Raw genomic sequence first — 14,534 nt, 5'->3', positions numbered from 1 at the left:
GTTTCTCCATGTCAAATAGAAACGGTGGATTTCTGACTTTCAACCTCCAGTTTTAGTTCTTTACCAACCAAATACAAATCTTTTTTGTCTCTCTTTTAATGACATTAATTTATAATATGCACAACGTTACAGGGATGATAAAAGTCAAAGACAGTGTGTGTTTTAGATTATTTTAAAATATCAAATAATTATAGTATTTTCTTTTTTTTTTTTTATTCAGTCAGGCAATGACCATAAAGGCCATATACAAGAATTAAGACTCCAAAGTAGTTGTTTTTTTCAAACTTTATTCAGTATCTACCGGCCGCAGTGAGATACAATAGATACTTATTTAACATTATTCGTTGGTGGTCATTTTCTTCATGTCCCAGTTCAGCTCATCAGCATGTAAAACAGGGTTTTACATGCCCAAGTGGCTTCTGGGTAGGCAGACGAAAGGTCAGAGACGTAAGTTGTGTTCCTTCATATATATATTTAGGTGGAGGGTCGGGGCCCTTCGGCTGTAAACGTCCCTCCGATGAAAGTATGGAGCAAAAAAAAAAACTAATGGCCGCTTGGTCGGTGCCCCCGTCGGCATATATTTTTTGCACGGGACTCGAACGCCGGTCTCCCGCGTTTTGCTCGACCCCATCCGCCACACCGCAGACGCCTTCGAGGAGAGCGATGATGACTCCACGTGGGCTGCTGTAGTCACAGGTAGTATTTCTTCCCTCTGAACACGTATCTCCTCTTCCTGAAGTTCTCCCTCCTCGTCCTGCAGAGACGCCGCGGGCGAGCGCCGTCCGTTCGATCCCGGCCGGTCGACGGGAACGTCCGGTCGGGAAAAACCTCCGTCAGCCGGCTCCCGAAAAACAGGTCGAGGCTTCGGCCGGCCTGGGCCACCTCTGAGTCTGGCTGCACAGAGAACGGAGATGTTAATAGATTTAAACCTTATGCATATTCACAGTCAGCCGTGCTCTCAATCTATGTCCACCGGACTTTGCTTACACATTAAAGATGATGTTAAACATTATTTATGCTGAACGTTCGCATTAGGACGTACAGCATTTAGCTCAAAGAGGTTTTTCATGTAAGGCCCAGTTTGTGGAACTTTATGCAGAAATAATTAAAAGCCGTGAAATCCGCTCACGTAGTTGAACGTCTCGCAGTTCTTGAGCATCAGCAGGACGTCGTGGACGAACTGCTGGGCGGTGAAGTAGTGGAGCGTGTTGCTCTTGTCCAGTTTCCTGCGGATCACCGACAGGTCGATGGGCCTCTTGATGATCTGGTAGTAGTTTCGGGCCTGGAGAAACATTCACGGAGATGTTTTTTTTTTTTTTATCTATCCAGGTTTTTGTTATGAAAGGTGCAGTGGAACATGTTTTAAAATGAGAGAAGGCCGTCTCTTTGCTTTTGGTGAATGTTTTCTAAGAAATGCCAGGATAGAAAGTACAGAAAAGTATCTTGTTAAAGTGGTTAATATTCAAAAATAAATATGTTGTCATGTGTAGGAGCTTAAATATGTATTTATTATGACTTTCTGAAAGGAACATTGTGTTTCTACAGTAGCCCAGAAGGGACAAACCAAACTCTGGCTTTGAAGAGAGAGTTTATTTTGATGTTACCTGACGGCCACTTGGAAGGGATGTTCAGCTGTTTGCAATCTGCAACCTCACCACTAGATGTCACTAAATCCCCCACACATCCTCCTTTAAATAAGGCCTAGCATGCAGTTATTATGACGTGTATATTTGCATGTATTTAATGTGATTTTTAAATAAGACGGACATGTTTTTAGAGTAAATCTGTTGGACTGACCAAGACGCTGACGGGTTCGTGGAACGGTGCGCTGAGCGTGTGACAGTACAACTGCAGAGTCAGCTTCTCACACCTCTGCACAGGAAACACACACACACACACACACACACACACACACAGTCACAAACACACACCTGTTTGATTGCATAACTTTTAGTGCATTACAGTGAATATTTTAACACCAGAAACAGTTTGTACTGCTTTCTTTAGGTTAAAAACTATGGGAATAAAATAGAAATAAAAATAGAAATAGAACCAATACAGCAGTCATTGAACTGTTTATGTGTGTTATTTGACATTGCAACAAAAGAAAATGCCGATTGTTGAAACAAAATGAAGGACACTTCACGTGTGGCGAGGGTCAAACGGCAGCTCACCCTCTGGTCCTGGTGGGACAGTGTGTAGGGGGCTTTGACCCCCCCACAGGAGGGCTGGTCCTCACAGTCGTAGGCCTCCGCGGGCTCCAGGTCGGTCCTGCACAGCGTACACACCCAGTCCCCTCTGTGGGACACGCGGGACCTCCGTTACGTCATCATTTAGACATTTTAAAAAACATTTAATGTTAGTCACGTTCGTCGTCCGTTCTTTGCATCCGGGATATCCTTCTTGTATTTTTAAACAATGGCATTATTTAACCTTTTTTTTTAAATGTAATCTTCCAATAAAATGATAAATTAAATGCATCTTTAAAAAAAAAAAAATTGTCCGTGTAGCCAAAACCGGATATTTCATTACGTGCTGCATTCGGGTGAAATAATCCTTAATTTGAAGTCAGCTTTATTATTGTAATTTGCATTGTGTGTTTGTTTTTCGCACTTTTTTACGCTTTTATACAGAAATACTTGTTTCTTCCTCCAGCCTCTATAAACTGCTCTGTACACACCACTTTATATAAATAAATAAATAAAGATAAAGAGTTGGGACCCACTTGGGATCCCTCCATGAGAGCATCGTTTGGATGGGATGCATCGTGAGCTGCAGCACTTACAGAGGGAAGCTGGTGAGCGGAGGTATGTGACAGGCCGCGTGGTAAACTTTAGGGCAGCGGTCGCAGCAGAGCAGATCTCCTCCGTTACGACACGCAGCACAAAAATCTTCACTCTCCGTCTCCTCGGCCCCCAATCCAGGTCCAGGTTCAGGTCCAGGTCCAGGTCTCTGCATGGACTCCTCCTCCTCCTCCTCTTCGTCCTCCTGCGAGCGGCAAAGATCTTGTCTTTCTTCTTCGCCGTCGTCCGGTTGAACGACCTCACATTTAGCTTCGGCCTCGTCCTCCAGCTCCAGGGATCCGTCCTGGTCCGCTCCCGGTTCCGGATCCAGTTCGATCACCAAGGTCTGCTCCGGATCCGGATCCAGGTAAAACGTTTCCGAATCGGTCCTCCCATCCGGGTCCCACTCGTCGGATCCAGGGTCGAACAGGATGAAGGCGTGATCTGGATCAGAGTCGCAGTCGAAGCCCGAGTCCCGCTCCGGTTCCCCGGAGGGGGAGCTGTCCGGGCAGTACGGCTCGGTCCAGGAGGTCTGCGTTCCTTCTGGTTGGCCGCAGTCACCCTGAGGCGACTCTCCTGTTCCCTCTGAAGTGTTTTCCTCACGATGAGCGACTCCATTCTGCAGACAGAGACCAAAGAGATCGTAAAAGAGAGCGTCGTTGTGAGCGTCGTCGTGAGCGACCCGATCGTAAGCGGCGTCGACCTTCGGCCCGGTTACCTGCGGCCCGGTTACCTGCGGCCCGGTTACCTGCGGCCCGGTTACCTGCGGCCCGGTTACCTGCGGTGGACGATCCAAACGGGGAGCGTCGTCGTGGAGCTCGGCTTGCGTTCGGCTCGGCAGTCGGACCAGAGAAACCACCGGCTGCAGAGACGGCAAGCTAACGGACCGGAGGTTCAGACGCTCCAAGCTCACCACAGGTATGCGGGAGTTACCCAGAATCCTTTGGGCCTCTGGGTGAATCCTGTGGAAATAAATGAAGTGAGTGAGCAACGTCTCAAGAGGACACCGGCAGGACTATTTAAACAGACCATAAAGCAGAGCGTGCTTCAGGTCGTGGCTATCTTGTGATTGACAGGTCGCTACCGCTATCAGAACCGTGTACGCCGTCTCTACGTCAGTCGCTAACGTTCACTGGTTGCAAAGAAACCAAGATGGCTACCGCCACAAACCAAGACAGCGGACTCAAGGGAGGTGGATGACATCACGCCGATTATGTCCACTACTTGTCTAGCGTCCATCGTACTGGTACATGATACCACTCGTATGTCTTCTTCTTTTACTCCATTTAGATTTTTTTAATTCTTTCTTTATGGAGCTAGATATAGCTTGGAAGGGATTAACCTAGCTTTAGCCTTAAGACTGGAAATAAGGAGAATTATTTTACCTCATTCTCTTCAATAAAGCCGACACAGCTTTTCCAGGTCGTCGTTTTCCGGACGAAGGAGAGGCGGCTCTGGTCTTTCCGTTGCGGGACTGGTTCGACTCCTTTTCCATCTCACAGGATCCAGAACTGCAAAGCTATTTTTTTAAAAATAAAGAAAAAAGAGATTTGTAAGTGTAATTAAACATCGATAACCCTTTGGTCGTGTCCTCCCTCTTCCTGAACACTCTTCATTCATTAAACTCTTGATGTTGAACTCTCTGCTGTGGTTGTGGGACTTGGGCCGGTCTCCGGTGACTCGGCCTCCAGTGCCGGCTGCACGCTACACTTGGATGCCTGTGGCAATAAGGTGGCCCTGGCGTCTGTTGCCATGGCACCTGTGAGGCAGGTGAGCCATCTCCAGGAAGATCGGCGGGGGGGGGGGGGGCCTCTTGGGGGGCGAAGGAAACAGTTGAAAACACAGAAGAAGAAGAAGAAGAAGCTGCTGATTTGAAATCTCCTGCGAGCCGAGTCTCTGATGGCAAAAGAATCAAAACAAACAGAAACCCGCCAGAGAAACTGCAGAAGAAGAAGACGAAGAAGAAGGAAGAAGAAGAAGAAGAAGAAGAAGCACCGTTTTAATATTGATTTAACTGCTCTTTTGTGCTAGAAAGAAATTAAATCAACAAGTCAAATGAAGAAGAAAAATAAGACGTTTATCAACAAAACATTTACATCCCAAAGGTGAAAGTCGCATCGTAGTTTCAAGCCTTACCTGAGTGTGAATATGAGCAATGACAAAAAAACAAGATGTCCGCATCAGAGAGACAGGTGAGTGAGCCTCCAGGTGTGAGCTGAGGATGAGAAGGGATGGCACCGTTGTCCTGTATCAAGGGGGACACGGGCGATGCGATTGGTGGAGAGTTGACCCAGGGGTCACGGGTGGGGGTGGTGGGGGGGGGGGGGGTGGAGTCCAGGTATTAAGCATGTCGGAAAAAACTGCACCGATGAAGCATCGACCACGACATGAAGTGCATCCATTAGAGAACCAGATAAGAAAATAAAAGGTTCACGCCCAGTAAATTCTGACCAATGACAAGTTACAGGCTGTGAAGTTGACTTAAGCTTTGAATAACAAACTGTATGTAAATCCACTTTAACTCTGGTGCATCTGATAGCCTGATGATGCAAAACATTTTTTTATTTGTTTATGTTTATGTTTTCATAACCTCCTTGAGGTTTACTGTCCTCCACAGATCTTAAGCGTATTATTATAAGGAAATATTCCGATAAGTAAAAGTACTAATACAACACTGTGAAAGCATTGAACGTGATACTTAAGAAAAAAGTACAACCAATAAATTGTCCTTAAAGTATTAAAATGCAAAGTACTTTGAAAAGTACTGTGAACAGGTTTGCAAAATGTCTCCTGTGACTTTTATGCCGTGCATTATTGTAAAAGCAGTATTTAACTGAGATGGGGTACATTTAAAATATTTGGTATCGTGGTACTGTTTTCATTAGTTGTAGTGGAGTAGTGGCATGAAAAGAAAAGATGCAAATAAAGTACAATAATCTAAAATAACGGTTTACAATCAGTTGATAAATGTAAATGTAATAATATAGATTGTATGTTGATGTATGTTGTTATTCAATATCTCCTCTTCCCCTTCTTTGAGAATAATAAAATGTGTTAAAAGTAATAAAATATGTTGCCTGGTCATTAAATGGATTAGGCTACATATGTATTATATATATATTGCCTTTACAGTTTACAGTTAAAGGAACCGACATTGCAAATTAGCATGTAGGCCATAAATGCTCTGAAATATATTATAATTGTCTTTATACAAATAAGCATTAAATAAATAAATACAGTACTGAAGGTATTATTGGTGACCATAGAAAACAACAAGAGTATTTTACATAATATTCGGAAGATTTTCTTTTTCAATCTAATCTAAAATGAATGCAATTTAAATATAATATAATATAAAACTTTGAAAAATATATTAAAAAATGTTTTTAAATAAAAGAACTGTCAATACAATACATAAATATGAACATTAAAATATACATAAAGTACCAAAAGGACCATTTCAGAGGAATAGGTTGTATTTTATTGGATTATAATTATTGATGCACGTGTATGCATTGCTTTAGTGTTGCAACTAATTCCTAAATAAAGCTGTCAAAATTAATTTAAAAGGGCTGAAAAGTATGCAAGAATATTTGTAAAGTACAAGTACTTCCAAATTGTTCTCAGGTACAGTACTAAAAGTGCAGTAAATGTACTCCAGTAAATCACAAAGTCACTCCCGTCGTCCACCACTAGGCGTCGCTGTGAGTCTCGTTGCACGTTTGTCGCGCGTGAGCCAAATCTCGCACAAAAGCGCGTGGTTTCCAAATCCCGTTCCTCTTTCAACTAGCCTCCAAGATGGTAGGTGTTATCACGAATCACTGTGCTCCGAAATGCAGCTGAATCTATGCCCATCCTTGTTCGTTCGCACAGCAAACTGTCATCCGGTGGCCGTTTACGGTGCGGCCGGCTCCCACGGTCATTTACCGGGTGTTATTCCCCGTTGTTTAATAACATTATGGGGTCTTGTGAGCGGTGTGCTGGGTTGCCATCCGGGCTCACGTCGGCCCTCAGCTAGCATTTCCTCTCTGCTCGCATTCTTTACCCGCTGTAGTCTAAATGAATGTGACGGCGGTGGTAAAAGCAAAAGTACCCGGTAATAGCACGGTAAACGTCGTTATGTAAGTTAACAGTCTGCTGGTAAATGCATCCAAGTAACGTTAAAAGCTATATGGCTGCTCAAGCTAGCTTAGCTTACTAGCTCCCACTGGCTGTGATGGATTTATTCACACGCTGTATTTATTCTAATCGATACCAAATCTTTTTCATAACAGCCCACCAAGAAGACCAAGACTAGGAAGCTCCGAGGACACGTCAGCCACGGACATGGTCGTATTGGTAAGTGTTAAAACCCTGAGTTTATAAAGGTGATCTCCGTGTGTGTGTGTGTGTGTGTGTGAGAGACACATGGTGCAGTTCTAACTGATCCAACTCTCAACAGGCAAACACAGAAAGCATCCTGGAGGTCGTGGTAATGCTGGTGGTATGCATCACCACAGGATCAACTTCGACAAATAGTAAGTGCTCCGTGACTCTGCTGATGTGTTAAACCCTCTAAATTAAAATGTGCACGTTAGTGTTTACAAAGTCTCTTGATAATTGTCCATCGTGAAGACAGAAGTCGGTTGATCTGCAATGTTTTAACACACTTCACGTGTGTTTGTAGTTTTCCTTTTTGCCTCCGTGTTTGTGTCTGTTGTGCATGTGTCCTGCTGTAGAGACTAGAGTCTCGCCTCGACATCACTCATTGTCTTGGCGTGCTAGAGTCCTCTTAGAGTGAAGACTGCTCCTATTCACTGACTGGACCTTTTTGGTAGACCAGTCGGCCACATGGTCAGTTACAAACTGTCAATCACTGTCGTGAAAAATGTCCGTTTCAACATGGCTGACAATTATGTCCTAGAGTCTCTGTTTATTTCCCACGCTGGAAAGACGCAAGTTGACCTTCTTTTTTTTCCCGTCTGTCCTCCCTGTGTCTCCTCAGCCATCCTGGGTACTTCGGTAAGGTGGGTATGAGACATTACCATCTGAAGAGGAACACCACCCACTGCCCCACCATCAACCTGGACAAGCTGTGGACGCTGGTGAGCGAGCAGACCAGGCTCAACTACGGCAAGAAGCCCGACGGACCAGCACCCATCATCGATGCCGTGCGCTCCGTAAGTATTGACCGATGTCGTTACGGGCGAGTCGCCCTGAAAACAAAAGGCGGAGGGGGTCGGTCAGATCTACAAGCTGACGAATAGCGTCTGTAAGAGTTGCACGTTTAGCTCAGACTTAAGTAAAGGAATGTTGTTAGGCTAGTTGAATGTTTAACAGATGTTGAAAAAACAAGACATTAGGTTTTAGTTGCAGATAACTTAACTCATTGGAGCTTTTTCTCTCCAGTGTCTGGAAACGGCATCTTAAAAGTCCTCAAGTGGTGTTTTCAGATACGAATTTCATTCAAAGAGAAGTCTTTATTTTTAAAAAACTTGGTAGATAAGAGAAAGTTTATGCCCATTTTCTATGAATTATTGTTTGCCTGGTCTTTTTTTAATATAACTTCTCTTCAGTTTCAACAAAGTTAGCTTTGTTCAATATGAAGTCTGCTAATTTTGATGCACACTCATGCCTGGCACAAGGTGAAACACACAAATACTTTAAACGTATACAAACATGATATTTTTCAGATCAAACTCCCCATTGTCTGTATATATTGTTGCCATCTACAATAAAAGGAATAATGACAAATGCCAACACTAGATGAGAGTAATATCTTAGTTTTGGCTTCTAGGCTATGCATGTAAATTCATCAATCGGCTTAATTATCCATCGTGAAGATAAGTCTGTTGATCTGCAATGTTTTAACACGCTTCACGTGTGTTTGTAGTATTCCTTTTGGCCTCCATGTTTGTGTCTGTCTGTTGTGCATGTGTCCTGCTGTAGAGACTAGAGTCTCGCCTCGACATCACTCATTGTCTTGGCGTGCTAGAGTCCTCTTAGAGTGAAGACTGCTCCTATTCACTGACTGGACCTTTTTGGTAGACCAGTCGGCCACATGGTCAGTTACAAACTGTCAATCACTGATGTCATAGTTTAATGCACACTTTGGTGAAGTGGCATGGTTATCTCTAAACTCTCTGGTTAATTTTGCATGCATTTTGTTCCCTAAAGATGTTTAAAATATTGGAAATGAACTTGTGAACATCAAGTTTTTTTATGTTTTTTATAATATAAAGTTGTAAAAGTGGGCTTTTTTTTTTTGCTTAATTTTGCCTGATACGTTGGTATTTTTGCACGCGTGACTTATCTGCTTGTGCTAACATTGTGTTTGTTTTTCAAATTGTGTGCAGGGCTACTACAAAGTCTTGGGCAAAGGCAAACTGCCCAAGCAGCCGGTGATCGTCAAGGCCAAGTTCTTCAGCCGACGGGCCGAGGAGAAGATCAAGGCAGTGGGAGGAGCCTGTGTGCTGATGGCATAATGTTCCTCTCAGTGGGTTTTTGCAAAAATAAACTGTATAAATGGAACTACATAATTGTCACGTCTGATTTTAAATGCTTCTGTAGATGGTGGTTGTGAAGTCAACCATATTTGTTGCATGCAAATAAATAAATGCACATTTTTATATTCAGTGTATTTCCAAATAGCCTTATGTCAAAAAGATATAAACCTGCACAGTATGGTTCAAATATGTACAATGTGGTAAAATGACTACAGGTTGCATAAAGTCAAGGACTAGTGGGTCATTGGGGTTACTGCGGCCCTCAAAACGGGACTTAATGTTTGAAACCTGCTTCTAGAGTAGTAATTATAATGTATTTTGTATAAATCAGGCGTTTATAAAAATATATAAAGTCCTACAATTTGACATTGACGTAAATATGGGAACACGGAAAAGTAATGGCGATGAATCTTTGGTTAAAGTGATGTATTAAATGCCCCTACTTTTAGATGTCATAAAGGACTCTTCATTGCTGTTTCTAAGCCAAGTTAGTTAGACCAAGAACTATTTCATTTTCCAGGTTCTTATTTTAATTTAAAGTACCGAAGTGACAAAATAATACTTGATATTACAAGACTCAAGCAAAGATTGGAGAAAAACAATACAAATGTGTATATTTAGTAAATGGTGTGTTTTTGTGTTTTACTTCATGCTCCCTCAGACTCTCGAGATAAGTGGGTGACGACAATGATTTCGAGTAGGAAAGGGACCTTTTTAATGGAAACGGATGACCTTCAATGGCGTCTATTGACACCATTACAATTCCTTAAAACTCTTAATCGCCAGTAAAACATCTCCACGTGACTTTCGGGTATTTGCATTGGGCGGAGTTTCTCGCGGAGGATTTCCCGTCCCGTCACTTGAACGCACCGCGGCTCCCATCAGCTGTGCGCGCGAGATGATCTTCACGAGCTCAAACCAGGAAGTTAACGCGACGACCGAATGCCGCAAACTTGAACGAAGAAGCCCACGTTTCCTTTTGAAAGCGCGTGTTCACGTGTGTTTGTTTACTCGCTCACCGTCCGGGTAAACAAGTAAACACGTAATCTCTTCACTCGAGGGGCGTGGGGGGGGGGGGGGGGTTGTTGACACAGCGCGTGGAACAGCGACGTCATCGCGTCAACAGGTGCGATGGAACGTGGACTTATTTAAGGTTCCGCTTGAGCTCGCGACGTCCGACAGAGAAACAAGTAAGTAGCTTATTAAAGTAACAGCGTTAATCTTCACGCATGCGCAGTTTTCCAGCTGCGTTCACTTGTAGGCTGCTAGGTGATTTGTACAATTGTTTGTTTGTTTATTTGTTGGTGTTTAACATCATTTTTTTATAGAGCTGCCAAAGCAACCGTGATGACAGAAGCTGTTAAATCCCCGATGAAATTAGTGATTTAGACCATCAAATTTAACTGATATTGGATTGAATTGGTCCTTATGTGAGATAAGGATTAGACCTATTTTCATTATGAGTTAATCTGCTCATTACTTTCTTTAAAACGATTAATATTTGTATTTATTTATGTCCATATATAGTTAGAAATGTCCAGTCAGGAAATATTAAATATATCATGACGATTTGGCATGTTTGCTTAAAAAGGGTGGATTATCGATACTGTATAAACTAGCATAAAAGACAAGTATATCTGTAAAAAAAACGTAACTAAATGTGTGTACTGTGAGGTAATGGGAAAGGAAAGGCGGCTGAGGTCTGTCTGCGTGTCGCTCCCCTCAGGTGAAGGACACCTGAGTTTACCTGGACCTCTTCATGGCAAGCCAAGCCTGGCTGGAGTCTTCTCTGCGGCGCTCTGCCAGTCTGGGCCTGGAGGTGCTGGAGCGGGCCTCCAGGCGGAGCGTGGACTGGACGAGCACCGGAGAGTCCCAGACCCCCACTACGACGGACGAAGACGCACACATCCCTGTCAAGGTGCCCCTGCATGATATATATATATATATATATATATATATATATATATATATATATATATATATATATATACTGTCTATATTTGGGTCTTAACTTGATTATCTGACTTCTCTTGCATGTGACGCATTGCAGAGAGCCCACACGGAGCTCGACGATGTCTTTGCAACCCTCGCAGGGCTCATGGCACAGACGAGCCATCAGTGCAAGGTCGGTGATTATTTACCTGCCCCCCCCCCACCCCAAATAAGACTAGAAATGTGTGACCGGTTCTTCTGTGTCTTGCAGAGGTTCTACGAGTCCGGCTGTGGCCCCGAGCCCACCGACACCGAGAGGAGCCACGTGTCCAGGTTCCACTCGCTGCCAGCTGTTGCCATGAAAACACCGGCACAGTCGGCCAGAAAACATGCAACGGTTTCACACTACAGAGTAAGAAGAATCTGCTGCTTTTAACACTTTTAAAGTGTCTTTTTGATAATTAGGAAGCAGCGAATATCAAACTCAGAGGAACATCTCCATGTCAATTTAACAGGTTGTTAATGGCGTAAATGTTTGAGCAGGCAGCCCACAGGTGACAGAGGGAATTATTTAGCTTATTTCATTTCAATATTCACTGGAACTTTAGATTTATTTTTGACTTTTTAAATACTGAGAAGGATATCTGGCTCTTCAGCTTGCTGAATATTCAACATTCTTCACCAACAGCCACTTTTTTGTGTAGAAAACACTCTGTGGTCACCTTTTATTAACTTAATCATAGAAAAAAAACGACCCAAAAAAAAGCTTGCAAGTGTTGATTTTCAGTGGGAATGAAAGTTCTAGCAGCACTTTTACATGAGGAAACTGTTGATATATAAATATGTTATTAATCGCGGCTCTTGAGGTTAGACCGACATTGGGTTTTAAAAAATCGTTGTCTTTCCAAAAATGTTTAGATGAAACCAAATCTAAAATAGGACACTGAAAATCACTATCAATCAATCAATCAATAATGCATCCAGAAACTGGAACAGTGATTTATTTTTCACTTAAATAGAGGTGAAATACATTTAAATAACATATTTTAATAGTTTCTATTTGAGAGGGATATTTTGGTGCTTTTTTAAATGTAATGTTATGTAATTGCAGATTTCTTGGAGCCAGCGTCTTGTAAAGTCCCTCTTTTGGCCACCAGGGAATAAAAAAGTAAAATATTTCTAAATTTGAAAGTCACTTTATTCTTCAGAGTCGTGCGTCCGGTGAAGATTTCTTCATCGAGGTCTCACCGGGGACGTACGCCGTCACCGCCAGCCTGCCGGAGCTACAGCAGCAGACTCAGCTGGTCATCGTCAAAGCTGGACAGAGCGTCGACCTCACCTTTGACCTCTGACCTGACCAGTCACCCTGAACCCTCAATACCAAAACTGAAAATAATGCTGTTTGTGTGTGTTTATTGTTACACAGATTTCTCTCATTTTTTTTAAAGAGTTTATATATATATTTCTTTGCTATCAAAGCGTTTTTATTTGCTGCATATTGAGAAGCCATTATTTATCATATTTTACAAGAGTACTTTATTACCATGTGTCCTAGAACATCATGAAATCTTAACCTGCACTTAAACCGCATCGGTGTATAAAAATAAAGTGTTATTTTAAAAAAAATCAGATTCATGCATCTTTAACTTCATATCTCTCCGGTGAGGTTTCATTGGCACACTGACGTGTTCTGTGTAAAGCGTTGTTGCTAGACGACGGCCGCAGACCCGCCGGGGGTCGAGGTTTGAAGTCGGTCGCTCTTCTTCCTTTTGCACCCGGAGGTGACGGGAACGGAGAGCTGTGATTGGGCGAGGCGCCGCTCCGCGGCACCGGGAAGATGAACCTCTCCGGTCGGCACGTCCTCCACGGCACTGAACGCCCTGGAATACATCAGCATGGCCAGATACATCTTTGAATTATTAACGCTTTAAGGAATTGGTGGTCCAAATATTTTAATTATATAGAAATTAGAAAGCATGGTTTCTGATTAGTCAGCATTAGCTTGAAGTGGGAATTGATCGGTCATACTGACAAGCTCATCACATGTCCTCCCTGCATGCACTGGGTTGTCAGATAACCAGTAGCCCTGTTTCTGGCATTAAAAATGCCACAGCAAAATAAGGTCATCCTGTAACACACATACTGTGTGTTACATCTTTACACCTTTAAGATTCATACACACATCCTGTAACACACATACTGTGTGTTACAGGATGTGTGTATGAATCTTAAAGGAAGGCATCGGTGTTTCCCACCTGTCTGTGTGTGTTGTGGCTCCGGCCCAGTCTGTCTCCAGTACCTCCAGGGAGGACGCGGCTGTTTACTCCTCAGCTTCAGCACTCTGCTTTCATCCTCAGAGGAAGAGGAGGAGGAGGAGGAGGAGGAAGGCACCCCGGGGTCACTCCTCCACACATCTGTATCTCTGAGGTCCGGCGGTTTATCCCACTCCGCTCTTCCAAAGCCGGACCCACAGCTGGGTGGGAACGAGCGTGGCCGGTGGTTTGAGACCGAGCAGCAGCGAGACGAAGGCGGGCAGCAGTCGGTGCAGAGTGGCCGGGGAGTGCAGGAGGAGCAGCTGCAGGAGGAGCAGCTGCAGGAGGAGCTGCATGAGGAGGAGCTGCATGAGGAGGACCTGCAGGAGGAGGACCTGCAGGAGGAGCTGCAGGTGCGAACCCAGCTGCAGCAACGGCTGGAGGCCGACGTCTGGACCTGGAGCTCCCGGACTATTCTGTCGTGTTGAGGAGCAGAAACGGGCAGAACCAGAACGCCGGGAACCAGAGACACACAGCGGTTCCACATCAGCACCCGGAGGCTCGACACGCCTTCAGCTGCAAAGTCAAGCGAGTGATTTAGTGACAAGGATTCTGTACTAAATCGTGCTTTTTGTCTAAATAATAGTCTGTTAATAATAATAATACCACATTGTTTCTACCGCTAAAATACAGTTTTATATTCAAAGTAATGAGGACAGATGTGAATGATTAGGATGCAATTAAAGAAAGGTGGGAAATATGTAAAGTAACATAAAAAAACTAACAAATGAACTGCCAAAAAACAGACATGACATCATGAATTTGACTGATAGCAATATATATATATATATATATATATATATATATATGTATATAGCGATTATTTTTGTTTTTTTTAAGATATTGCGATAATGTCGTTATTGTGAATTATTTTGTCTGTGAAAATCTGATATTGTGATTTAGAAACTGATTTAAACATAAATATACATAAAAATGGAAAAAATTAATTAAGTATACATTTACTACTTGAGGTACTTAAGTGTTAAAGCATCCATAATAATATTTCAATAACACGATATATC

The 14,534-nt window shown here is 43.1% G+C and overlaps 2 protein-coding genes and 2 non-coding genes across 5 annotated transcripts; all 4 read left to right on the top strand.

Moving 5' to 3' along the window:
- Positions 1 to 6,513: 6,513 nt before the first annotated feature.
- rpl27a (ribosomal protein L27a) lies at positions 6,514 to 9,296 on the top strand. Its single transcript, XM_034534372.1, has 5 exons — positions 6,514 to 6,584; positions 7,058 to 7,121; positions 7,225 to 7,300; positions 7,768 to 7,942; positions 9,119 to 9,296. The coding sequence occupies exons 1-5, from the start codon at positions 6,582 to 6,584 to the stop codon at positions 9,245 to 9,247; spliced, it is 447 nt and encodes a 148-aa protein (XP_034390263.1). The 5' UTR covers positions 6,514 to 6,581; the 3' UTR covers positions 9,248 to 9,296.
- Positions 7,498 to 7,629, top strand: LOC117732933. Its single transcript, XR_004609667.1, has one exon. It is a non-coding gene; the product is annotated as a small nucleolar RNA SNORA3/SNORA45 family (small nucleolar RNA).
- LOC117732932 lies at positions 8,708 to 8,839 on the top strand. The gene has a single exon (XR_004609666.1). It is a non-coding gene; the product is annotated as a small nucleolar RNA SNORA3/SNORA45 family (small nucleolar RNA).
- Positions 9,297 to 10,103: 807 nt separating the features above from the next.
- akip1 (A kinase (PRKA) interacting protein 1) lies at positions 10,104 to 12,833 on the top strand. Of its 2 annotated transcripts, none has more exons than XM_034534361.1 (5): positions 10,104 to 10,458; positions 10,995 to 11,186; positions 11,319 to 11,393; positions 11,472 to 11,612; positions 12,409 to 12,833. In XM_034534361.1, exons 2-5 carry the CDS (start codon positions 11,028 to 11,030, stop codon positions 12,550 to 12,552), a joined length of 519 nt encoding a protein of 172 aa, XP_034390252.1. In that variant the 5' UTR covers positions 10,104 to 10,458; positions 10,995 to 11,027; the 3' UTR covers positions 12,553 to 12,833. The 2 variants fall into 2 exon arrangements, with proteins under 2 accessions (XP_034390252.1, XP_034390254.1); XM_034534363.1 differs by having other exon boundaries at positions 12,312 to 12,527.
- The last annotated feature ends 1,701 nt before the right edge of the window (positions 12,834 to 14,534 follow it).

The sequence above is a fragment of the Cyclopterus lumpus genome, chromosome 6 (assembly GCF_009769545.1).
Source record: "Cyclopterus lumpus isolate fCycLum1 chromosome 6, fCycLum1.pri, whole genome shotgun sequence".
Classification (NCBI taxonomy): domain Eukaryota; kingdom Metazoa; phylum Chordata; class Actinopteri; order Perciformes; family Cyclopteridae; genus Cyclopterus; species Cyclopterus lumpus.
Note: the sequence above shows the minus strand (reverse complement) of the source record. Positions and strands in the feature narration are given on the sequence as shown.